A 27,890-nucleotide genomic window follows, 5' to 3' on the forward strand; every position below is an offset into this window, starting at 1 on the left:
CTCTACCAACAATCTACATGAACCCTTCCAGTCTGGCTGTATACAACTACAGAACTACCTCTCTACCAACAATCTGCATGAACCCTTCTAGTCTGGCTGTATACAACTACGGAACTACCTCTCTACCAACAATCTGCATGAACCCTTCTAGTCTGACTAGATAATACAGAACTACCTCTCTACCAAAAATCTGCATGCACCCTTCCAGTCTGGCTGTATACAACTACAGAACTACCTCTCTACCAACAATCTGCATGAACCCTTCCAGTCTGGCTGTACACAACTACAGAACTACCTCTCTACCAACAATCTGCATGAACCCTTCCAGTCTGGCTGTACACAACTACAGAACTACCTCTCTACCAACAATCTACATGAACCCTTCCAATCTGGCTGTATACAACTACAGAACTACCTCTCTACCAACAACCTGCATGAACCCTTCCAGTCTGGCTGTACACAACTACGGAACTACCTCTCTACCAACAATCTGCATGAACCCTTCCAGTCTGGCTGTACACAACTACAGAACTACCTCTCTACCAACAACCTGCATGAACCCTTCCGGTCTGGCTGTTTACAACTACAGAACTACCTCTCTACCAACAATCTGCATGAACCCTTCTAGTTTGGCTGTATACAACTACAGAACTACCTCTCTACCAACAATCTGCATGAACCCTTCTAGTCTGGCTGTATACAACTACAGAACTACCTCTCTACTAACAATCTGCATGAACCCTTCTAGTCTGGCTGTATACAACTACAGAACTATCTCTCTACCAACAATCTACATGAACCCTTCCAGTCTGGCTGTATACAACTACAGAACTACCTCTCTACCAACAATCTGCATGAACACTTCCAGTCTGGCTGTATACAACTACAAAACTACCTCTCTACCAACAATCTGCATGAACCCTTCCAATCTGGCTAGATACTACAGAACTACCTCTCTACCAACAATCTACATGAACCCTTCCAGTCTGGCTGTATACAACTACAGAACTACCTCTCTACCAACAATCTGCATGAACCCTTCTATTCTGGCTGTATTCAACTACGGAACTACCTCTCTACCAACAATCTGCATGAACCCTTCCAGTCTGGCTGTATACAACTACAGAACTACCTCTCTACCAACAATCTACATGAACCCTTCCAGTCTGGCTGTATTCAACTACAGAACTACCTCTCTACCAACAACCTACATGAACCCTTCCAGTCTGACTAGATACTACAGAACTACCTCTCTACCAACAATCTGCATGAACCCTTCCAGTCTGGCTGTATAAAACTACAGAACTACCTCTCTACCAACAATCTGCATGAACCCTTCCAATCTGGCTAGATACTACAGAACTACCTCTCTACCAACAATCTACATGAACCCTTCCAGTCTGGCTGTATAAAACTACAGAACTACCTCTCTACCAACAATCTACATGAACCTTTCTAGTCTGACTAGATACTACAGAACTACCTCTCTACCAACAATCTACATGAACCCTTCTAGTCTGGCAAGATACTACAGAACTACCTCTCTACCAACAATCTACATGAACCCTTCTAGTCTGACTAGATACTACAGAACTACCTCTCTACCAACAATCTACATGAACCCTTCTAGTCTGACTAGATACTACAGAACTACCTCTATACCAACAATCTACATGAACCCTTCCAGTCTGGCTGTATACAACTACAGAACTACCTCTCTACCAACAATCTGCATGAACCCTTCTATTCTGTCTGTATACAACTACAGAACTACCTCTCTACCAACAATCTGCATGAACCCTTCTAGTCTGACTAGATACTACAGAACTACCTCTCTACCAACAATCTGAATGAACCCTTCCAGTCTGGCTAGATAATACAGAACTACCTCTCTACCAACAATCTGCATGAACCCTTCTAGTCTGACTGTATACTACTACAGAACTACCTCTCTTCCAACAATCTGCATGAACCCTTCCAATCTGGCTAGATACTACAGAACTACCTCTCTACCAACAATCTGCATGAACCCTTCCAGTCTGGCTGTATACAACTACAGAACTACCTCTCTACCAACAATCTGCATGAACCCTTCTAGTCTGACTAGATACTACAGAACTACCTCTGTACCAACAATCTGCATGAACCATGCCAGTCTGGCTGTACACAACTACAGAACTACCTCTCTACCAACAATCTGCATGAACCCTTCTAGTCTGGCTGTATACAACTACAGAACTACCTCTCTACCAACAATCTGCATGAACCCTTCCAGTCTGGCTAGATACTACAGAACTACCTCTCTACCAACAATCTACATGAACCCTTCCAATCTGGCTGTATACAACTACAGAACTACCTCTCTACCAACAATCTGCATGAACCCTTCCAGTCTGGCTAGATACTATAGAACTACCTCTCTACCAACAATCTACATGAACACTTCCAATCTGGCTGTATACAACTACAGAACTACCTCTCTACCAACAATCTGCATGAACCCTTCCAGTCTGGCTAGATACAACTACAGAACTACCTCTCTACCAACAATCTGCATGAACCCTTCTAGTCTGGCTGTGTACAACTACAGAACTACCTCTCTACCAACAATCTGCATGAACCCTTCTAGTCTGGCTGTATACAACTACAGAACTACCTCTCTACCAACAATCTGCATGAACCCTTCTAGTCTGGCTGTATACAACTACAGAACTACCTCTCTACCAACAATCTACATGAACCCTTCCAGTCTGGCTGTATACAACTACAGAACTACCTCTCTACCAACAATCTGCATGAACTCTTCCAGTCTGGCTGTATACAACTACAGAACTACCTCTCTACCAACAACCTACATGAACCCTTCCAGTCTGGCTGTATACAACTACAGAACTACCTCTCTACCAACAATCTGCATGAACCCTTCTAGTCTGACTAGATACTACAGAACTACCTCTCTACCAACAATCTGCATGAACCCTTCTAGTCTGGCTGTATACAACTACAGAACTACCTCTCTACCAACAATCTGCATGAACCCTTCCAGTCTGGCTGTACACAACTACAGAACTACCTCTCTACCAACAATCTGCATGAACCCTTCTAGTCTGGCAAGATACTACAGAACTACCTCTCTACCAACAATCTACATGAACCCTTCCAATCTGGCTGTATAAAACTACAGAACTACCTCTCTACCAACAATCTGCATGAACCCTTCCAGTCTGGCTAGATACTACAGAACTACCTCTCTACCAACAATCTGCATGAACCCTTCCAGTCTGACTAGATACTACAGAACTACCTCTCTACCAACAATCTGCATGGACCCTTCCAGTCTGGCTAGATACTACAGAACTACCTCTCTACCAACAATCTGCATGAACCCTTCTAGTCTGACTAGATACTACAGAACTACCTCTCTACCAACAATCTGCATGAACCCTTCCAGTCTGACTAGATACTACAGAACTACCTCTCTACCAACAATCTACATGAACCCTTCTAGTCTGGCTGTGTACAACTACAGAACTACCTCTCTACCAACAATCTGCATGAACCCTTCTAGTCTGGCTGTATACAACTACAGAACTACCTCTCTACCAACAATCTGCATGAACCCTTCTAGTCTGGCTGTATACAACTACAGAACTACCTCTCTACCAACAATCTACATGAACCCTTCCAATCTGGCTGTATACAACTACAGAACTACCTCTCTACCAACAATCTGCATGAACCCTTCCAGTCTGGCTAGATACAACTACAGAACTACCTCTCTACCAACAATCTGCATGAACCCTTCTAGTCTGGCTGTGTACAACTACAGAACTACCTCTCTACCAACAATCTGCATGAACCCTTCTAGTCTGGCTGTATACAACTACAGAACTACCTCTCTACCAACAATCTGCATGAACCCTTCTAGTCTGGCTGTATACAACTACAGAACTACCTCTCTACCAACAATCTACATGAACCCTTCCAGTCTGGCTGTATACAACTACAGAACTACCTCTCTACCAACAATCTGCATGAACTCTTCCAGTCTGGCTGTATACAACTACAGAACTACCTCTCTACCAACAACCTACATGAACCCTTCCAGTCTGGCTGTATACAACTACAGAACTACCTCTCTACCAACAATCTGCATGAACCCTTCTAGTCTGACTAGATACTACAGAACTACCTCTCTACCAACAATCTGCATGAACCCTTCTAGTCTGGCTGTATACAACTACAGAACTACCTCTCTACCAACAATCTGCATGAACCCTTCCAGTCTGGCTGTACACAACTACAGAACTACCTCTCTACCAACAATCTGCATGAACCCTTCTAGTCTGGCAAGATACTACAGAACTACCTCTCTACCAACAATCTACATGAACCCTTCCAATCTGGCTGTATAAAACTACAGAACTACCTCTCTACCAACAATCTGCATGAACCCTTCCAGTCTGGCTAGATACTACAGAACTACCTCTCTACCAACAATCTGCATGAACCCTTCCAGTCTGACTAGATACTACAGAACTACCTCTCTACCAACAATCTGCATGGACCCTTCCAGTCTGGCTAGATACTACAGAACTACCTCTCTACCAACAATCTGCATGAACCCTTCTAGTCTGACTAGATAGTCCATCTGTAAACTACCCACCCAATTTACCTACCTCACCCCCCATACTGCTTTTATTTATTTACTTTTCTGCTCTTTTGCACACCAGTATCTCTTCTTGCACATGATCATCTGATGATTTATCACTCCAGTGTTAATCTGCTAAATTGTAATTATTCGATTTATTGCCTACCTCATGCCTTTTGCACACATTGTATATAGATTCTCTTTTTTTTCTACCATGTTATTGACTTGTTTATTGTTTACTCCATGTGTAACTCTGTGTTGTCTGTTCACACTGCTATGCTTTATCTTGGCCAGGTCGCAGTTGCAAATGAGAACTTGTTCTCAACTAGCCTACCTGGTTAAATAAAGGTGAAATAAATAAAATAAAATACTACAGAACTACCTCTCTACCAACAATCTGCATGAACCCTTCTAGTCTGGCTGTATACAACTACAGAACTACCTCTCTACCAACAATCTGCATGAACCCTTCTAGTCTGGCTGTATACAACTACAGAACTACCTCTCTACCAACAATCTACATGAACCCTTCCAGTCTGGCTGTATACAACTACAGAACTACCTCTCTACCAACAATCTGCATGAACTCTTCCAGTCTGGCTGTATACAACTACAGAACTACCTCTCTACCAACAACCTACATGAACCCTTCCAGTCTGGCTGTATACAACTACAGAACTACCTCTCTACCAACAATCTGCATGAACCCTTCTAGTCTGACTAGATACTACAGAACTACCTCTCTACCAACAATCTGCATGAACCCTTCTAGTCTGGCTGTATACAACTACAGAACTACCTCTCTACCAACAATCTGCATGAACCCTTCCAGTCTGGCTGTACACAACTACAGAACTACCTCTCTACCAACAATCTGCATGAACCCTTCTAGTCTGGCAAGATACTACAGAACTACCTCTCTACCAACAATCTACATGAACCCTTCCAATCTGGCTGTATAAAACTACAGAACTACCTCTCTACCAACAATCTGCATGAACCCTTCCAGTCTGGCTAGATACTACAGAACTACCTCTCTACCAACAATCTGCATGAACCCTTCCAGTCTGACTAGATACTACAGAACTACCTCTCTACCAACAATCTGCATGGACCCTTCCAGTCTGGCTAGATACTACAGAACTACCTCTCTACCAACAATCTGCATGAACCCTTCTAGTCTGACTAGATAGTCCATCTGTAAACTACCCACCCAATTTACCTACCTCACCCCCCATACTGCTTTTATTTATTTACTTTTCTGCTCTTTTGCACACCAGTATCTCTTCTTGCACATGATCATCTGATGATTTATCACTCCAGTGTTAATCTGCTAAATTGTAATTATTCGATTTATTGCCTACCTCATGCCTTTTGCACACATTGTATATAGATTCTCTTTTTTTTCTACCATGTTATTGACTTGTTTATTGTTTACTCCATGTGTAACTCTGTGTTGTCTGTTCACACTGCTATGCTTTATCTTGGCCAGGTCGCAGTTGCAAATGAGAACTTGTTCTCAACTAGCCTACCTGGTTAAATAAAGGTGAAATAAATAAAATAAAATACTACAGAACTACCTCTCTACCAACAATCTGCATGAACCCTTCCAGTCTGACTAGATACTACAGAACTACCTCTCTACCAACAATCTACATGAACCCTTCTAGTCTGGCTGTGTACAACTACAGAACTACCTCTCTACCAACAATCTGCATGAACCCTTCTAGTCTGGCTGTATACAACTACAGAACTACCTCTCTACCAACAATCTGCATGAACCCTTCTAGTCTGGCTGTATACAACTACAGAACTACCTCTCTACCAACAATCTGCATGAACTCTTCCAGTCTGGCTGTATACAACTACAGAACTACCTCTCTACCAACAACCTACATGAACCCTTCCAGTCTGGCTGTATACAACTACAGAACTACCTCTTAATTATAGGTGGCTGGTTGAACCTTAATTGGGGAGCCACCGTGCTTCTACATCTGCATTGCTGTTTGGGGTTTTAGGCTGAGTTTCTGTATATCACTTTGTGACATGGGCTGATGTAAAAAGGGCTTTATAAAGATACATTTGATAACAAGGTGTGGAGACCATCATAGTATAGTAGTGGATCTAGTACAATAACAAGGTGTGGAGACCATCATACTATAGTAGTGGAGCTAGTACAATAACAAGGTGTGGAAACCATCATAGTATAGTAGTGGTACTAGTAGTGGAGCTAGTACAATAACAAGGTGTGGAGACCATCATGGTATAGTAGTGGAGCTAGTACAATAACATAGTATAGTAGTGGTACTAGTAGTGGAGCTAGTACAATAACAAGGTGAGGAGACCATCATAGTATATAGTAGTGTAGCTAGTACAATAACAAGGTGTGGAGACCATCATAGTATAGTAGTGGAGCTAGTACAATAACAAGGTGTGGAGACATTTACATTTACATTTAAGTCATTTAGCAGACGCTCTTATCCAGAGCGACTTACAAATTGGGTACAACCATCATAGTATAGTAGTGGTACTAGTAAAATAACAAGGTGTGGAGACCCTCATAGTATAGTAGTGGAGGTAGTACAATAACAAGGTGTGGAGACCATCATAGTATAGTAGTGGTACTAGTAGTGGAGATAGTACAATAACAAGGTGTGGAGACCATCATAGTATAGTAGTGGAGCTAGTACAATTACAAGGTGTGGAGACCATCTTAGTATAGTAGTGGAGCTAGTACAATAACAAGGTGTGGAGACCATCATAGTAAAATAGTGGAGCTAGTACAATAACAAGGTATTGAGACCATCATAGTATAGTAGTGGAGCTAGTACAATAACAAGGTGTGGAGACCATCATAGTATAGTAGTGGAGCTAGTACAATAACAAGGTGTGGAGACCATCATAGTATAGTAGTGGAGCTAGTACATTTACATTTAAGTCATTTAGCAGACGCTCTTATCCAGAGCGACTTACAAATTGGAAAGTTCATACATATTCATCCTGGTCCCCCCGTGGGAATTGAACCCACAACCCTGGCGTTGCAAGCGCCATGCTCTACCAACTGAGCCACACGGGACCTAGTACAATAACAAGGTGTGGAGACCATCATAGTATAGTAGTAGAGCTAGTACAATAACAAGGTGTGGAGACCATCATGGTAAAGTAGTGGTACTAGTAGTGGAGCTAGTACAATAACAAGGTGTGGAAACCATCATAGTAAAGTAGTGGAGCTAGTACAATAACAAGGTGTGGAGACCATCATGGTATAGTAGTGGAGGTAGTACAATAACAAGGTGTGGAGACCATCATAGTATAGTAGTAGAGCTAGTACAATAACAAGGTGTGGAGACCATCATAGTATAGTAGTGGTACTAGTACAATAACAAGGTGTGGAGACCCTCATAGTATAGTAGTGGAGCTAGTACAATAACAAGGTGTGGAGACCATCATAGTATAGTAGTGGTACTAGTAGTGGAGCTAGTACAATAACAAGGTGTGGAGACCATCATAGTATAGTAGTGGATCTAGTACAATAACAAGGTGTGGAAACTATCATAGTATAGTAGTGGTACTAGTAGTGGAGCTAGTACAATAACAAGGTGTGGAGACCATCATGGTATAGTAGTGGAGCTAGTACAATAACATAGTATAGTAGTGGTACTAGTAGTGGAGCTAGTACAATAACAAGGTGAGGAGACCATCATAGTATATAGTAGTGTAGCTAGTACAATAACAAGGTGTGGAGACCATCATAGTATAGTAGTGGAGCTAGTACAATAACAAGGTGTGGAGACATTTACATTTACATTTAAGTCATTTAGCAGACGCTCTTATCCAGAGCGACTTACAAATTGGGTACAACCATCATAGTATAGTAGTGGTACTAGTAAAATAACAAGGTGTGGAGACCCTCATAGTATAGTAGTGGAGGTAGTACAATAACAAGGTGTGGAGACCATCATAGTATAGTAGTGGTACTAGTAGTGGAGCTAGTACAATAACAAGGTGTGGAGACCATCATAGTATAGTAGTGGAGCTAGTACAATTACAAGGTGTGGAGACCATCATAGTATAGTAGTGGAGCTAGTACAATAACAAGGTGTGGAGACCATCATAGTAAAATAGTGGAGCTAGTACAATAACAAGGTATGGAGACCATCATAGTATAGTAGTAGAGCTAGTACAATAACAAGGTGTGGAGACCATCATGGTAAAGTAGTGGTACTAGTAGTGGAGCTAGTACAATAACAAGGTGTGGAAACCATCATAGTAAAGTAGTGGAGCTAGTACAATAACAAGGTGTGGAGACCATCATGGTATAGTAGTGGAGGTAGTACAATAACAAGGTGTGGAGACCATCATAGTATAGTAGTGGAGCTAGTACAATAACAAGGTGTGGAGACCATCATAGTATAGTAGTAGAGCTAGTACAATAACAAGGTGTGGAGACCATCATAGTATAGTAGTGGTACTAGTACAATAACAAGGTGTGGAGACCCTCATAGTATAGTAGTGGAGCTAGTACAATAACAAGGTGTGGAGACCATCATAGTATAGTAGTGGTACTAGTAGTGGAGCTAGTACAATAACAAGGTGTGGAGACCATCATAGTATAGTAGTGGATCTAGTACAATAACAAGGTGTGGAGACCATCATAGTATAGTAGTGGAGCTAGTACAATAACAAGGTGTGGAAACTATCATAGTATAGTAGTGGTACTAGTAGTGGAGCTAGTACAATAACAAGGTGTGGAGACCATCATGGTATAGTAGTGGAGCTAGTACAATAACATAGTATAGTAGTGGTACTAGTAGTGGAGCTAGTACAATAACAAGGTGAGGAGACCATCATAGTATATAGTAGTGTAGCTAGTACAATAACAAGGTGTGGAGACCATCATAGTATAGTAGTGGAGCTAGTACAATAACAAGGTGTGGAGACATTTACATTTACATTTAAGTCATTTAGCAGACGCTCTTATCCAGAGCGACTTACAAATTGGGTACAACCATCATAGTATAGTAGTGGTACTAGTAAAATAACAAGGTGTGGAGACCCTCATAGTATAGTAGTGGAGGTAGTACAATAACAAGGGGTGGAGACCATCATAGTATAGTAGTGGTACTAGTAGTGGAGCTAGTACAATAACAAGGTGTGGAGACCATCATAGTATAGTAGTGGAGCTAGTACAATTACAAGGTGTGGAGACCATCATAGTATAGTAGTGGAGCTAGTACAATAACAAGGTGTGGAGACCATCATAGTAAAATAGTGGAGCTAGTACAATAACAAGGTATGGAGACCATCATAGTATAGTAGTGGAGCTAGTACAATAACAAGGTGTGGAGACCATCATAGTATAGTAGTGGAGCTAGTACAATAACAAGGTGTGGAGACCATCATAGTATAGTAGTGGAGCTAGTACATTTACATTTACGTCATTTAGCAGACGCTCTTATCCAGAGCGACTTACAAATTGGAAAGTTCATACATATTCATCCTGGTCCCCCCGTGGGAATTGAACCCACAACCCTGGCGTTGCAAGCGCCATGCTCTACCAACTGAGCCACACGGGACCTAGTACAATAACAAGGTGTGGAGACCATCATAGTATAGTAGTGGAGCTAGTACAATAACAAGGTGTGGAGACCATCATGGTAAAGTAGTGGTACTAGTAGTGGAGCTAGTACAATAACAAGGTGTGGAAACCATCATAGTAAAGTAGTGGAGCTAGTACAATAACAAGGTGTGGAGACCATCATGGTATAGTAGTGGAGGTAGTACAATAACAAGGTGTGGAGACCATCATAGTATAGTAGTGGAGCTAGTACAATAACAAGGTGTGGAGACCATCATAGTATAGTAGTAGAGCTAGTACAATAACAAGGTGTGGAGACCATCATAGTATAGTAGTGGTACTAGTACAATAACAAGGTGTGGAGACCATCATAGTATAGTAGTGGAGCTAGTACAATAACAAGGTGTGGAGACCATCATAGTATAGTAGTGGTACTAGACCACCATCAATTTCAACTGATTTGAGAAGAAATAGGGAATTATTTCTAAGTGTAAGGGTGCCAATATATGTAAGGGTGCCAATATATTTGGCTGCAGCTGTATCCAATCAAAGTCATTATATCCAAATCATAGATCACATTTAAATTCAAGGTTGGAGTGAAGAATATAATTTTTTTATTAATCTATATAATAACTTAATAGACTAGAGTCCTGTCAAGAGAAAGTACTTGTACATCAAGCTGCCTCACACTACAGAAACAGCTACAAGCCAAGGCTACTTACTTCCTTATATAATCATTTACATTTAGCAATATCCAAATCATATTATGAACTACATCAGAGGGTTTATACTTGTATACAACCAATCAAAGTTCATAATGAAAAACGAAATACACATTTTAAAATATTTAATTGGATTTTAGACACGATCAAGATGAAAAACAACAGAAACAGGCCTGTTGTTTTGGTCAGATTCTCATGTCTGATTTCATTTAAACAATATGATTTAATGTGACAAACAAAAACACAAATGCTCAGTCAAAAACACAAGTCAGAACACAGTCTCTCTATTCTCTCATGTGATTTTAGGTCCTCTGACTGGGAAAATGTCTTTCCACATTGAGAGCAGTGGTATGTCTTCTCCTCCTGTGTATGTATTCTTTCATGCTTATTCAGATGCCTTAACCGGTTAAATCTCTTTCCACACTGGGAGCAGTGGTAGGTCTTATCCTCTCCTGTGTGTGTCCTCTCATGCCTTGTCAGGCCCCCTAACTTGGTAAAACTCTTTCCACACAGGGAGCATTGGTAGGGCTTTTCTTGTGAGTGTGTCCTCTCATGCTGTTTCAGGTTCACTAAACCCCTAAAATTCTTTCCACACTGGGAACATTGATAAGGCTTCTCTCCTGTATGTATTCCTCTGTGTAATTTCATGGACTTTAACTGGGTAAATCTCTTTCCACATATGGTGCATTGGTAAGGCTTTTTTCCTGTGTGTGTCCTCTCATGCCGTTTCAGGCTCAATAAACCCCTAAAACTTTTTCCACACTGGGAACAGTGATAAGGCTTCTCTCCTGTGTGTGTCCTCTTGTGCCGATTTAGGTTCCCTAACTGGGTAAAATTCTTTCCACAGTGTAAACATTGGAAAGGATTTTCTCCCGTGTGTATTCTCTCGTTTGTTTTCAGGCTCCCTAACCAGGTAAAAGTCATTCCACATTTGGAGCAGTGGTAAGGCTTCTCTCCAGAGTGTATTCTCTTGTGTATTAATAGGTACCCTAATTCGTTAAAACTCTTCCCACACTGGGAGCATTGGAAAGGTTTTTCTCCTGTGTGTGTCCTCTCATGCCTATTCAGGTTCCCTAACTTGGTAAAACTCTTTCCACAGTGGGAGCAGTGATGTCCTCCTTTTGCTTTGGGCGTCTCTGGGTCTGTTTCCCCTGAAGGACTCTTCCCGCTGTCAGAGGGAGAGTCTGGTCTCTCTCCTGTCAAAGAAAAACAGAGTATCTAGTTACTTAGTTGTCTACTGTGCTGTACTGTGTGGCCAAACGTGTGAAACATATAAGTCTATGATTGGTTCAGATTTGGTCTTGTTTTGGGGGAGTTCATTAAAATAATAGCCAGTGTGAAAAACAGTGGTCACCAAGGCATTCCTAGTCAATCATCAAACATTTCTGTAAAAACCCAATGTGTTTTCAATTTGCTCCAGCAGTATTCTTAAAGTTTGTGAATTTAGCGAATATTTAGCGAAATTTTTGTGAATTTTGAATTTAAAATATAAATATTTTCAAATATTAGTTTGATGAGCCCGGCCTACAAGACCCAATTTCATCACCGCTCTCTCCTGAGGCTGAAAGCCAAGAGACTTGCACTTTGCCTGGGTGTGCGGTTTTATCTGGGGGGGGCGCTAAAATGAACATTTGAGGTCATCAAGCTACTATCCTGAGACCGATATTACATTTTTGGCCAATACCGATATCCAATATTTTCCTTGCCCCAAAAAACGATACCGATAACCGATATTTAAAATTTTAGAGGCCTTTTAAGCATTCTAGTACAGTTAAATAGTTAACACACACACGGATGCAGCGGTCTAAGCCACTGCATCTCAGTGCAAGAGGCGTCACTACAGTCCCTGGTTCGAATCCAGGCTGTATTCATGTATCCATTGGGAGTCCCACAGTAGTTGTCTGTTATTGGTATAGAGTGGACGACAAAGGAGAGGGATCCCACATGTGGATAGGAAGATACAAATTATCATTATTACTGGAAAATATTCATTTAAAATCCAGGAATTTTACAACTTTAGCTCTCTAGGTCAAGCCAGTAGGTTACAGTAGGTTGTAACTCTCTAGGTCATGCCAGTAGGGGTGCAACTCTCTAGGTCATGCCAGTAGGTTACAGTAGGTTGTATCTCTCTAGGTCAAGCCAGTAGGCTATAGTAGGTTGTATCTCTCTAGGTCATGCCAGTAGGCTACAGTAGGTTGTATCTCTCTAGGTCATGCCAGTAGGTTACAGTAGGTTGTATCTCTCTAGGTCATGCCAGTAGGTTACAGTAGGTTGTATCTCTCTAGGTCATGCCAGTAGGTTACAGTAGGTTGTATCTCTCTAGGTCATGCCAGTAGACTACAGTAGGTTGTACCTCTCTAGGTCATGCCAGTAGGTTACAGTAGGTTGTATCTCTCTAGGTCATGCCAGTAGATTACAGTAGGTTGTATCTCTCTATGTCATGCCAGTAGGTTACAGTAGGTTGAATCTCTCTAGGTCATGCCAGTAGATTACAGTAGGTTGTATCTCTCTATGTCATGCCAGTAGGCTACAGTAGGTTGTAACTCTCTAGGTCATGCCAGTATGTTACAGTAGGTTGTATCTCTCTATGTCATGCCAGTAGGCTACAGTAGATTGTAACTCTCTAGGTCATGCCAGTAGGTTACAGTAGATTGTATCTCTCTAGGTCATGCCAGTAGATTACAGTAGGTTGTAACTCTCTAGGTCATGCCAGTAGGCTACAGTAGATTGTATCCAAGTGGTTATAACTCTCTAGGTCATGCCAGTAGGTTACAGTAGGTTGTATCTCTCTAGGTCATGCCAGTAGATTACAGTAGGTTGTAACTCTCTAGGTCATGCCAGTAGGTTACAGTAGATTGTATCCAAGTGGTTATAACTATCTAGGTCATGCCAGTAGGTTACAGTAGGTTGTATCTCTCTAGGTCATGCCAGTGGATTACAGTAGGTTGTATCTCTATAGGTCATGCCAGTAGGCTACAGTAGGTTGTAACTCTCTAGGTCATGCCAGTAGGTTGTATCTCTCTAGGTCATGCCAGTATGTTACAGTAGGTTGTATCTCTCTATGTCATGCCAGTAGGCTACAGTAGGTTGTAACTCTCTAGGTCATGCCAGTAGGTCAGCAGATAGACCCTTCTCAAATATATATGTTAAGTCACTTTTTGGAAACGGAACGGAGAAAACAAGGGGTAGCTTGCTCTCTACGTCTTCTGATTCTAGACATATCAGTCATCATCCTAGGGCCCTCTGTTGAAGAGGTATTGACGAGCGAACCCTGAATATCCAAAGTTAAAAACAAATTTAAGGCGGTACTTACTGGTGTTACTCAGATCTCCTATCTCCACCTCTTCATCTTTCAATGTGACAGTAATCTCCCCTTCCTTCTTCACTCCAAAAACTGCATCCACCTCTTTCTCTTCCTCCTCTTCTTTTACTGTAACATCCTCCTCCTCTTTCACTCTGAACGTGGCTTTCTCTTCTTTCACTGAAACGTCTTTCTCTTCTTCTTTCACTGTAACAGCCTCATCCTCTACTTCTTGTTTTACTGTGGCATCCTCTTCTTCCTCCTCCTCTTTCACGACAATGTTCACCCCCAGAACTTCTTTCTTCGTCCAGCAGACCTCCTGTTCTTTAACAGGAGGGGAGTAGTTTAGGGAGCTCATGTTCGTGGATGTTAGCTAGCTAGCTATCATTAGCGACTAGGTTAGTGCTAACTTAACCAGCCAACTACTATAGCTGACGAATAAAGAATAACGTAATATTAAATAGGTTAACAAGTAGATACGACCTAAGTGTGTCGAAAACACAGTAACTAATATACCCCGAACGCGTATAAATAGCTGGAATCTGTTGGCTAGCAAGCTACCGAGGTGTTTGACGAGCTGTTTATGAAGAACCGTCCACTAGATTATACGTCACGCTAGCAGCATCGCCTGAAAAACGCACATCGCCGTCTGCTGACTGGAGTGGGAAACGCAGTTGAGGATCATATTTTAGTTTCAGAGATTATTTGAAATGGATTTAATTAAATAATACCATTATATTGAGACATACAAAGACCTAAATGTGTTGGTTGATTAGTGCGAATAAAAAATGTTTAATACAGCACATTTAAGGCAGTGCCATTTAGTCAAACTAAATCTAAATAAGTAGCTAGCTACTGTAGGTCTATACTGCTCCTACATGGTGTAAAAATACATCATGTAGATGTATATAATGAACAGACTAGGTCTATACTGCTACTACACGGTGTAACAATACATCATGTAGATGTATATAATGAACAGACTAGGTCTATACTGCTCCTACACGGTGTAACAATACATCATGTAGATGTATATAATGAACAGACTAGGTCTATACTGCTCCTACATGGTGTAACAATACATCGTGTAGATAGATGTACACTACCGCTCAAAAGTCACTTAGAAATATCCTTGTTGTTGAAAGAAAATCTTTATTTTTTATTTTTATCATTTATAAAAACCTGTTTTTGCTTTGTCAATATGGGGTATTGTGATGTCATTATGGGGTATTGTGATGTCACTGTTGGGTACTAACTTTAAACGCCGCGTGCTAGCTTAGTGGAGGCCTCCCTGCTCCATCTACGGCTGCCCCCTGGACACTATGATCACTTGGCTACATAGCTGATGCATGCTTGACTGTCCATTAATTCACGGTACTCCATTCTGTTTATTTGTGTTTTATCTGTCGGCTCTGTGCTTTAACTCAGGATCTGTGTGTAGTTAATCCGACCCTCTCTGCCTAGTCGTCGCCATTTTTACCTGTTGTTGCTGTGTTAGACTAGCACCCTGTTATTGCTGCTGTTATCTTACCTGTTGTTTTAGCTAGCTCTCCCAATCAAGACCTGCAATCACTTTATGCCTTATTGTATGTCTCTCTCAAATATCAATATGCCTTGCATACTGTTGTTCAGGCTAGTTATCATTATCATTGTTTTGGTTTGCAATGGACCCTGTAGTTCCACTCTCCGTACCTCTGTTACCTCCTTTGTCCCACCCCCCACACATGCGGTGACCTCACCCATTGAGACCAGCATGTCCAGAGATACAACCTCTCTTATCATCACCCAGTGCCTGGGCTTGCCTCCGCTGTACCCGCGCCCCACCATACCCTTGTCTGCACATTATGCCCAGAATCTATTCTACCACGCCCATAAATCTGCTCCTTTTATTCTTTGTCCCCAACGCTCTAGGCGACCAGTTTTGATAGCCTTTAGCCGCACCCTCATCCTACTACTCCTCTGTTCCTCGGGTGATGTGGAGGTAAACCCAGGCCCTGCATGTCCCCAGTCACCCTCATTTGTTGACTTCTGTGATCGAAAAAGCCTTGGCCTCATGCATGTCAACATCAGAAGCCTCCTCCCTAAGTTTGCCTTACTCACCGCTTTAGCACACTCTGCCAATCCTGATGTCCTTGCCGTGTCCGAATCCTGGCTTAGGAAGGCCACCAAAAATTCTGAGATTTCCATACGCAACTATAACACTTTCCGTCAAGATAGAACTGCCAAAGGGGGAGGAGTTGCAATCTACTGCAGAGATAGCCTGCAAAGTTCTGTCATACTTTCCAGGTCTATGCCCAAACAGTTCGAACTTCTAATTTTAAAAATTAATCTCTCCAGAAATAAGTCTCTCACTGTTGCCGCCTGCTACCGACCCCCCTCAGCTCCCAGCTGTGCCCTGGACACCATCTGTGAATTGATCGCTCCCCATCTAGCTTCAGAGTTTGTTCTGTTAGGTGACCTAAACTGGGATATGCTTAACACCCCGGCAGTCCTACAATCCAAGCTTGATGCCCTCAATCTCACACAAATCATCAAGGAACCCACCAGGTACAACCCTAAATCCGTAAACATGGGCACCCTAATAGACATTATCCTGACCAACCTGCCCTCCAAATACACCTCTGCTGTCTTCAATCAAGATCTCAGCGATCACTGCCTCATTGCCTGTATCCGCCACGGGTCCGCGGTCAAACGACCACCCCTCATCACTGTCAAACGCTCCCTAAAACACTTCTGCGAGCAGGCCTTTCTAATCGACCTGGCCCGGGTACCCTGGAAGGATATTGACCTCATCCCGTCAGTTGAGGATGCCTGGTCATTCTTTAAATGTTACTTCCTCACCATATTAGACAAGCATGCTCCGTTCAAAAAATGCAGAACCAAGAACAGATATAGCCCTTGGTTCACTCCAGACCTGACTGCCCTCGACCAGCACAAAAACATCCTGTGGCGAACTGCAATAGCATCGAAGAGCCCCCGCGATATGCAACTGTTCAGGGAAATCAGGAACCAATACACGCAGTCAGTCAGGAAAGCAAAGGCCAGCTTTTTCAAGCAGAAATTCGCATCCTGTAGCTCTAACTCCAAAAAGTTCTGGGATACTGTAAAGTCCATGGAGAACAAGAGCACCTCCTCCCAGCTGCCCACTGCACTGAGGCTAGGTAACACGGTCACCACCGATAAATCCGTGATAATCGAAGACTTCAACAAGCATTTCTCAATGGCTGGCCATGCCTTCCTCCTGGCGACTCCAACCTTGGCCAACAGCCCCGCCCCCCCCGCTGCTACTCGCCCAAGCCTCCCCAGCTTCTCCTTTACCCAAATCCAGATAGCAGATGTTCTGAAAGAGCTGGAAAACCTGGACCCATACAAATCAGCTGGGCTTGACAATCTGAACCCCCTATTTCTGAAACTGTCCGCCGCCATTGTCGCACCCCCTATTACCAGCCTGTTCAACCTCTCCTTCGTATCATCTGAGATCCCCAAGGATTGGAAAGCTGCCGCGGTCATCCCCCTCTTCAAAGGGGGAGACACCCTGGACCCAAACTGTTACAGACCTATATCCATCCTGCCCTGCCTATCTAAGGTCTTCGAAAGCCAAGTCAACAAACAGATCACTGACCATCTCGAATCCCACCTTACCTTCTCCGCTGTGCAATCCGGTTTCCGAGCCGGTCACGGGTGCACCTCAGCCACGCTCAAGGTACTAAACGATATCATAACCGCCATCGATAAAAGACATTACTGTGCAGCCGTCTTCATCGACCTGGCCAAGGCTTTCGACTCTGTCAATCACCATATTCTTATCGGCAGACTCAGTAGCCTCGGTTTTTCTAATGACTGCCTTGCCTGGTTCACCAACTACTTTGCAGACAGAGTTCAGTGTGTCAAATCGGAGGGCATGTTGTCCGGTCCTCTGGCAGTCTCTATGGGGGTACCACAGGGTTCAATTCTCGGGCCGACTCTTTTCTCTGTATACATCAATGATGTTGCTCTTGCTGCGGGCGATTCCCTGATCCACCTCTACGCAGACGACACCATTCTATATACTTCCGGCCCTTCCTTGGACACTGTGCTATCTAACCTCCAAACGAGCTTCAATGCCATACAACACTCCTTCCGTGGCCTCCAACTGCTCTTAAACGCTAGTAAAACCAAATGCATGCTTTTCAACCGTTCGCTGCCTGCACCCGCACGCCCGACTAGCATCACCACCCTGGACGGTTCCGACCTAGAATATGTGGACATCTATAAGTACCTAGGTGTCTGGCTAGACTGCAAACTCTCCTTCCAGACTCATATCAAACATCTCCAATCCAAAATCAAATCAAGAATCGGCTTTCTATTCCGCAACAAAGCCTCCTTCACTCACGCCGCCAAACTTACCCTAGTAAAACTGACTATCCTACCGATCCTCGACTTCGGCGATGTCATCTACAAAATAGCTTCCAACACTCTACTCAGCAAACTGGATGCAGTTTATCACAGTGCCATTCGTTTTGTTACTAAAGCACCTTATACGACCCACCACTGCGACCTGTATGCCCTAGTCGGCTGGCCCTCGCTACATGTTCGGCGTCAGACCCACTGGCTCCAGGTCATCTACAAGGCTATGCTAGGTAAAGTGCCGCCTTATCTCAGTTCACTGGTCACGATGGCTACACCCACCTGCAGCACGCGCTCCAGCAGGTGTATCTCACTGATCATCCCTAAAGCTAAAACCTCATTTGGACGCCTTTCCTTCCAGTTCTCTGCTGCCTGCGACTGGAACGAATTGCAAAAATCTCTGAAGTTGGAGACTTTTATCTCCCTCAACAACTTTAAAAATCTGCTATCCGAGCAGCTAACCGATCGCTGCAGCTGTACATAGTCCATCTGTAAACTACCCACCCAATTTACCTACCTCACCCCCCATACTGCTTTTATTTATTTACTTTTCTGCTCTTTTGCACACCAGTATCTCTTCTTGCACATGATCATCTGATGATTTATCACTCCAGTGTTAATCTGCTAAATTGTAATTATTCGATTTATTGCCTACCTCATGCCTTTTGCACACATTGTATATAGATTCTCTTTTTTTTTTCTACCATGTTACTGACTTGTTTATTGTTTACTCCATGTGTAACTCTGTGTTGTCTGTTCACACTGCTATGCTTTATCTTGGCCAGGTCGCAGTTGCAAATGAGAACTTGTTCTCAACTAGCCTACCTGGTTAAATAAAGGTGAAATAAAAAAATTAAAAAAATAAATTGTGTGTAGATTGATGAGGGGGGGAAATGATTTAATCCATTTTAGAATAGAACAAAATGTAGAAAAAGTGAAGGGGTCTGAAAACTTCCAAATGCACTGTATATACAGTGGGGAGAACAAGTATTTGATACACTGACAATTTTGCAGGTTTTCCTACTTACAAAGCATGTAGAGGTCTGTAATTTTTATCATAGGTACACTTCAACTGTGAGAGAAGGAATCTAAAACAAAAATCCAGAAAATCACATTGTATGATTTTTAAGTAATTAATTTGCATTTTATTGCATGACATAAGTATTTGATACATCAGAAAAGCAGAACTGAATATTTGGTACAGAAACCTTAGTTTGCAATTACAGAGATCATACGTTTCCTGTAGTTCTTGACCAGGTTTGCACACACTGCAGCAGGGATTTTGGCCCACTCCTCCATACAGACCTTCTCCAGATCCTTCAGGTTTCGGGGCTGTCGCTGGGCAATACGGACTTTCGGCTCCCTCCAAAGATTTTCTATTGGGTTCAGGTCTGGAGACTGGCTAGGCCACTCCAGGACCTTGAGATGCTTCTTACGGAGCCACTCCTTAGTTGCCCTGGCTGTGTGTTTCGGGTCGTTGTCATGCTGGAAGACCCAGCCACGACCCATCTTCAATGCTCTTACTGAGGGAAGGAGGTTGTTGGTCAAGATCTCGCGATACATGGCCCCATCCATCCTCCCCTCAATACGGTGCAGTCGTCCTGTCCCCTTTGCAGAAAAGCATCCCCAAAGAATGATGTTTCCACCTCCATGCTTCACGGTTGGGATGGTGTTCTTGGGGTTGTACTCATCCTTCTATTCCTCCAAACACGGCGAGTGGAGTTTAGAGCAAAAAGCTCTATTTTTGTCTCATCAGACCACATGACCTTCTCCCATTCCTCCTCTGGATCATCCAGATGGTCATTGGCAAACTTCAGACGGGCCTGGACATGCGCTGGCTTGAGCAGGGGGACCTTGCGTGCGCTGCAGGATTTTAATCCATGACGGCGTAGTGTGTTACTAATGGTTTTCTTTGAGACTGTGGTCCCAGCTCTCTTCAGGTCATTGACCAGGTCCTGCCGTGTAGTTCTGGGCTGATCCCTCACATTCCTCATGATCATTGATGCCCCACGAGGTGAGATCTTGCATGGAGCCCCAGACCGAGGGTGATTGACCGTCATCTTGAACTTCTTCCATTTTCTAATAATTGTGCCAACAGTTGTTGCCTTCTCACCAAGCTGCTTGGCTATTGTCCTGTAGCCCATCCCAGCCTTGTACAGGTCTACAATTTATCCCTGATGTCCTTACACAGCTCTCTGGTCTTGGCCATTGTGGAGAGGTTGGAGTCTGTTTGATTGAGTGTGTGGACAGGTGTCTTTTATACAGGTAACGAGTTCAAACAGATGCAGTTAATACAGGTAATGAGTAGAGAACAGGAGGGCTTCTTAAAGAAAAACTAACAGGTCTGTGAGAGCCGGAATTCTTACTGGTTGGTAGGTGATCAAATACTTATGTCATGCAATAAAATGCAAATTAATTACTTAAAAATCATACAATGTGATTTTCTGGATTTTTGTTTTAGATTCCGTCTCTCACAGTTGAAGTGTACCTATGATAAAAATGACAGACCTCTACATGCTTTGTAAGTAGGAAAACCTGCAAAATTGGCAGTGTATCAAATACTTGTTCTCCCCACTGTATAGGGGCAGTACTTAGTGACATCACTTCATGAAATAGGAGGTATAAATATATAACATAGGTTCACAATATCAACAATCAATGTATCAAAATATATGACCAAGCTGGAAGTGTAAACGCCACCCCAGCCACAATCCTAGAGGTTCACTGATGCTCAACCTCCTCCTTCACATCTGACTCCTGATGATCAACCTCCTCCTTCAAATCTGCCTCCTGATGATCAACCTCCTTCACATCTGACTCCTGATGATCAACCTCCTCCTTCACATCTGACTCCAGTGATCAATCCAGAGCGACTTCTTTTTTGGGGAATCCCGATGGACGACGTCATCCAATAAGCCGTCATCACCACAACCGCCCACAAGTTAATTGTCATTCAGGTTATTAATGGGAAGAACATTAGCAATATGTCTGGTAACTTGTCTCGTTCAAAGGACCAGCCTATTCCCTATGATGTAAACTACAACAGAAATAACTTCAAATGTAGAACTTCAAATTAAAACAATAATTTGCGCTCATGACTTGAGTGATTAAAGTAAACCACCGTTTTGAAATACATAACGCCATCTAACCAATCAAAGAATGTTAGCTATATGCAGTAATCTTAGACAGCCAGCTAACATTAGCTATATGCAGTTATCTTAGCCAGCCAGCTAACATTAGCTATCTAGCCAACTAGCTATTAGCCTAACCAGCGTAGCCAACCAGCACCGTTATGGTCAGCGAGACCAACTACCGGAGACCAGTCAGAACCCAACTAACAGTAAGCAAAGGTGGAAAAAGTTACAAAACTCCCTTCGTCTAATTCACAGAAAACATGCTGAAAAGTAGTGATGGGGAAACAAAGCTTCCTGAAGCATTGGCTCTTTCCAGCCAATTGTGTCAAAAATAGGTTCATTACTCAACAATTTGAGCGACACAGAATTTAGAACAGCCACATTTTATAGATGAAGTCACACGCCGTAGCAGCGTAGCCATTATGTCGTATATTAAATCACTGGCCGTGTTCGAGAGCATCAAATCCATGCTGCGTTGTGGGTAAACGGTGACTGGCTGACTGATTTATAAATAATAATGAGTAGTTATTTATGATGCAAGGTGATTTGTAAATTAGTCAATCAGCAGTCAGCAGCCACCTGCACTGTCGGCTGCAATGTCGAACAAGCCCAATACCAAACCAATCAGGTGTTCGACGAAATTATTCTTCAGACGTCATTGTTCACATGCTGCTGATAAAGTGACACTGCTTTGAATTATACCGCTTAGCGACTTCAGTACATGCCTCATAGCTCCAGTCTCAAACTTAACCCCGTTCCTGCTGAAGAAGAGGCGATCTGCTGGATGGAGAAAGAAGCTCTCGTGAAGGAGGAAGAGGAGGCTGTTACAATACAAAAACAAGTAGAAGGTGAGGCTGTTACAGTGAAAGAAGAGAAAGACGTTTCAGTTAAAGAAGAGGAAGACGCCTGAAAGAAGAAGAGAAGGACGTTACAGAGAAAGAAGAGGAAGACGCGTTCAGAGTTAAAGAGGAGGACGACGACGTTTCAGTGAAAGAAGAGGAGGGGGAAATGACTGTCACATCGAAAAATGAAGAAGAGGAGGCAACTGGATATCTGGTCCCGGTTTCCCAAACGCATCTTAAGGCAGCCAATGGTTCAAACGGTGAAGATGGTTTTGAGAAACCGTTCCCCGATTAACACTCGTAAGTATTGTCTTAAAAACAGAAGCACAAACTGCGGTTGTTGAACTGATGTTTGGTGTTAAAGGGGAAATTTGCAATTGCTACATCCATATTTTGACTTTTAAATTATTTATTTATAGCCAATGATTGAACTACAGATTGATTGATTGATTGTTGTGTGGCTTTTTTAAAGGGGTAACCCAGTTTTTAAACAAACAAAATGGCTGCCCAGAGTCCTGAGCTGTGTTAGAATACTCATACTAACCGCACTATATGTGATGTTAATTGAGTATATAGTCTGCTTATTGGTCATAGTATGATATAGTTAGTATGCCAAAAGTTCCCGGATGTCGTACTAAATTCGCCAAAATACGAAGTATACACGCAGTACTTTAGGGCCCATAATGCAATTCTTCAGGAAATGGTTGTGGCTTCAACGTTTTCACATTTGAAGAAAATGGGGGGAAAATATGCAGCCGAAGTCCAACGAGAGAGCGGATACAAATGAACTGCTTTAAATAATTATGACAAATGTTGAGCAATGCAATAAAGTAATGACTTTTCAAATAAGTTACGTTACACGTTATGTTAGCTACACTATCCTTACAAAACGCATAGCATATCTTTACAGCAGTATTTTACCAGTATGTGAGCTAGCTACCTAACGTTAGTTGGCTACTTATACATCAAACTTGCCAGTATATTAACTATATTCTAACTAACTACCCAATGTTTATTGACTTGATTATTCACGTCATTCTTAGCCAAGAGGTCGTGTGCGTTTCAATGGACATTGTTAATTCGGGTGCGTTCGTAAATTCGCTCTGGCTCTCTACTCCGATTGCAGAGCACCCTCGTCTGAGTACCAGAGCGCAGAATAACTGATGAATTTAATAACGCTCACCCGTTGAATAACGTTCACCCGTTGAATATGGCCGGTGTCAGTAAACATTTCTGCAAAAAAGCTCAAATTAAATTGTTGCCAGCAGCACAGTTAGTCACCAACGCTCTGGATAACATGAAAACAGCCTAACCAGCTCTGCTAGGGCAAGTAAAATGGTAAGTGTGAGGTTTTCTCTCATTTGTGTCTAGCAAGCTATCCAACGTTAGCCAGTTAGCTGGGTGCTTTATTGTCGTTGTGAGGTCAGAACGCTTGGATCGACCCTACTCCTCAGCCATATAGTATTTGTTTACAAACAGTAGCGTTATACAAGCTTATGTTTTGGTTTCTGGTAGGGGTAATACGGTTGAAACATATGAGGCATTTATAAGTTATATTCTTCACAAATCAATGGTTTAATAGCAAATGGGTCTTTAACTGCCAGTGAAGATTTCCTGTGGGGGTCAAATTGTTACAGCTGTTGATAAGTCATTGTATAATATTCTGGCAATTATTTCCATGCCATTACATTAAAGGCGAAATATTGTCTTTTCTTAGTGAGGTGTTGCTCAAATAATGTTAGCTGCTAATGCTAATCGCTAGTTAGCGGGCTAGCTAGCTTGCTAAATGTATTAAGAGTCAGCGCAAACGTAGCTAGCTAATACTGCCTGGTACCAGTGCTGGTGTAGGCCTAGATAAGCATGTTTGTGCAGCGGTATCTTATCAGAGAGGAACAAGCGAAGAATGAATATGTTGGCTAGCTAGCCGGCTACACGAGTAAGAAAATAACATGTAATGTAACATCTAATTAGGGTAAACTGGAAACACTGACCAACACTTTGGTTTATACCATGTCTTCTTCTCTGAGGTTTGTCAGACTACACTCATCAGGTGTATTGCTGCCACCTACTGTACGGGGTTGTAAAATATATCCAAAATGCAAAAAAAATTGGGATTAACAAATCATACTAATTACGTTAAATAAACACAAACCAAATTCACTCCACTACCCTGAATTTCAAACAAAAAGGGTACTATTCAGATCCCTACACAGGTTCAGGAACCTGGGAGGGGTGGAACGTCTTCATTCAGTACTCCCTGTAACATTTAGTCTGTGAAGTCCTGGAGATCCAGAAATCTATTTGCCGCCTTCACAATGATGTCTAGCTTCTTAGATGTTTTATTAGTTTATTATTAATGCAATTTATCACTGCGGTAGTGAGGGCAATGCAAACGCAATTTTGTTGTAGAAACTCCTCCAAGCTAATGCGGAAACTGCTCGTTTTGGACGAAGGTTACTAATAATTTATTAATGCAATTTATCACTTGCTCTATAAACACAACAAAGTCCACCTTGTTCACTGTTAGTGTGTTGGGATCCTTCTCCTGCATGGCTTCACTGCAGACTGTGGGACATGAACTACATTCTCCTCTCTACTCCTTCAGCTATTTTCACTGCCTCCACATAGGACACCTGCTGGATGGGCCTGATTGTCCTAGCTACTGTGACATCCTTCATCTGTACAGGGCACTCCGGGAACTCGGAAACGTGATTCCCATCACAATTACAACATGCTTCATCTGACTACGACATATTTATTCCTTCCACAAACACTTGCCACATGTCCAAACTGCAGCGGCTTCTGTATATCTCACTTACCAGGTTTTACATAGGATGGGAGAACCACTTCACCAAACCACAGTAAAACCTTCTGTCTATCATTCATTTTAATCAACGTGCATCTACCTGAAATGTTTAACCTAAACCACACAAAGCTTTCTCGTTTTGCACTTTTGACACACAATCAGTATCATACCGCTCCTGGTCACTCAAACCGATTCCACTTTACCCAATTCATCCTTCACCATCTTTGAGACCATTTAACAGGTCACCCACAAAAACATCCTTGCTGATGATTCCCACTCCGACCCTAAACTGCTGTTCATTACCAACTTTAGCCCTTTTCACTCCACTGTTCTTCACCATCGTCCACTCAGTCTCACCAACTGTACAGAGTCAATGTGAGGGGGCACCGGTTAGTTGAGGTAATATGTACATGTAGGTAGAGTTAAAGTGACTGTTCTTCACCATCGTCCACGCAGTCTCAACAACTGTACTCGCCCCAAGAGAATCCCACAATGCTTCCTCCATTGCTCCTCCAGTCATCCCCTGGACTCCCTCGCTCTGTGCTGTGAAAGATGTGAGAGTTTGTGTTCTCAAAGTAGCATCTATATTGTTGTCATTCCATCTATATTGTTGTCATTCCATCTATATTGTTGTCATTCCATCTATATTGTTGTCATTCCAGCACATCTGTTGCTTCACCAACTTGTTATCCCGTTCGTCTGCAATACTTGCTGTCATTTCCCTTCCTGATTTCCCTCTCTTGGATGTCTCCACCATGCTCCTACTCTGTCAGTAATTCCTCCCTGGTTTATTAATTGGTAGTCAAACAACAATATATTCAAGGTGCTGCACATTCTATTCCAAATCTAGAATTAGTCGTCGTCATTATGTTTCCATGATTTCAACAGTTCACCAGTTAACTAAGCCTATAATGTGGATACCAAGGATGTGGATACCAAGGAACTTGAAGCTCTAAACCTGCTCCACTACAACCTCTTCGATGAGAATGGGGGCGTGCTCAGTGTTTAGTCCCAGGGTCCTTAGCTTAGTGATGAGCTTTGATGGCACTATGGTGTTGAATGCTGAGCTGTAGTCGATGAATAACATTCTCACATGGCTGTTCCTGTCTGTAATAGTTTGCAAGCCCTGCCACACCCGACGAGGGTTGGAGCCGATGTTCAATAGATATATCAATCTCCCCAGGGTAGCAGTAATACGTTGAGAGATTTGTCCACAAAGGGTTACCCCTCCCATAGGTGGCTCATTATTGGGATTCATTGCTGATTCCTACCTGTAGCTCACTATGAAGTGTCTAGTGATACAGGTTAAGGGCCCTGTTGGAGATTGGTGGTTGGTAGTGGAGTCGAGGGAACAAGCAGGGTTGGACACGGCCATGTTATTATCCCACACAGTCTCTGTGGTTCATTTGAAACCCGTTCCTGGTAATTAGATTTGATTGCAAATCGTACCAGTCTGTTACCACAGAAGGGGTCCGTTTGTCCCATTCCCAGCAAGGTTACGAGGCGCTTTGTCATTTCCAGAGTCAGTTTATTTTGGTACTGTCCATATGTAGCTTGTTTTTGGTCACAGAATGGATGAATAAGTGCAACATTTTACCTGGAGCTAACTATGCAGAGCATAGCACATGTGGAAGGACTTTAGCTTCCCTCCAGGCCTGAGGGCACACGCTCTCTAGTAGGCTTAAACCTCTTGGCAATAGGGGGTGCTATTTACACTCTGTAATAATTTCGTTCCCAAATTAAACTGCCTCGTACTCAATTCTTGCTCGTACAATATGCATATTATTATTACTATTGGATAGAAAACACTCTCTAGTTTCTAAAACCGTTTGAATTATTTCTCTGAGTGAAACAGAACTCATTCTGCAGCTCACTTCCTGTCAAGAAGTGAGATTTCTGAAATTGAGGTCTCTGTTCCAGGGTCGGTTTATAAATTCCCTTATAAGCTATGGGGCTATATGCACTGCATACGCCTTCCCCTAGATGTCAGTAAGCGGTGAGACTTTGAATGGAGCGGATAGCACCATCTGGGGGAGTATAAAACCTCTTGGAACGGAAGTACCGACCTTTTCGACGAGGCGCCTGACGCATGAGGGAAACCGGCATGGCGTCTTCAAAAGCTTTCGGTTTAGCAGTTCTTTATCTCCGGCTCTGATTTAATTTGTTTTTTGTCTTAACTTCATAAGGTAGTTAATTTAAACCGACTTATAGCAGTTTATAGCAGTTTATTGCGATTTTCCTGGATTTCTTTGTGATGCGCTTTCACGAGTTGGACACCTCTCCAGTGGGTGGCTAACGTTAGCGGCTATTTCGACAGGACAAGAGGACATCTTTCAACCCAAAGACGATTGTTCTGGAGAAAGGACACCTTGCCCAAGATTCTGATGGAAGCTCAGCTAATAGTAAGCAGTCTTTATGCTGTTAATTCGTACTTATGTTGACAAATGTCAAATAATAATTCCGCCATGAA

At 42.6% G+C, this 27,890-nt stretch overlaps 1 protein-coding gene and 2 non-coding genes across 5 annotated transcripts in view; all 3 read right to left on the reverse strand.

The window, feature by feature from the left end:
• LOC139567003 (zinc finger protein 436-like) overlaps positions 1-27,890 on the reverse strand; it is a 109,783-nt gene that overhangs the window by 69,295 nt on the left and 12,598 nt on the right. The window contains exons 1-2 of one of the 3 annotated variants that reach the window (XM_071388418.1): positions 14,265-14,977; positions 11,064-12,147 (exon numbers count right to left, since the gene is read on the reverse strand). In XM_071388418.1, coding sequence (XP_071244519.1) covers positions 11,207-12,147; positions 14,265-14,610 — 1,287 coding nt within the window. In that variant the 5' untranslated portion in view covers positions 14,611-14,977 and the 3' untranslated portion in view covers positions 11,064-11,206. Of the gene's footprint in view, positions 1-11,063; positions 12,148-14,264; positions 15,155-27,890 lie in introns of those variants that run through there. The other 2 variants (XM_071388419.1, XM_071388417.1) reach the window with 2 other exon arrangements.
• Positions 7,653-7,729, reverse strand: trnaa-ugc (transfer RNA alanine (anticodon UGC)). The gene has a single exon. It is a non-coding gene; the product is annotated as a tRNA-Ala (tRNA).
• On the reverse strand, positions 10,153-10,229 carry trnaa-ugc (transfer RNA alanine (anticodon UGC)). The gene has a single exon. It is a non-coding gene; the product is annotated as a tRNA-Ala (tRNA).

This window comes from Salvelinus alpinus, unplaced genomic scaffold (assembly GCF_045679555.1).
Source record: "Salvelinus alpinus unplaced genomic scaffold, SLU_Salpinus.1 scaffold_40, whole genome shotgun sequence".
Classification (NCBI taxonomy): domain Eukaryota; kingdom Metazoa; phylum Chordata; class Actinopteri; order Salmoniformes; family Salmonidae; genus Salvelinus; species Salvelinus alpinus.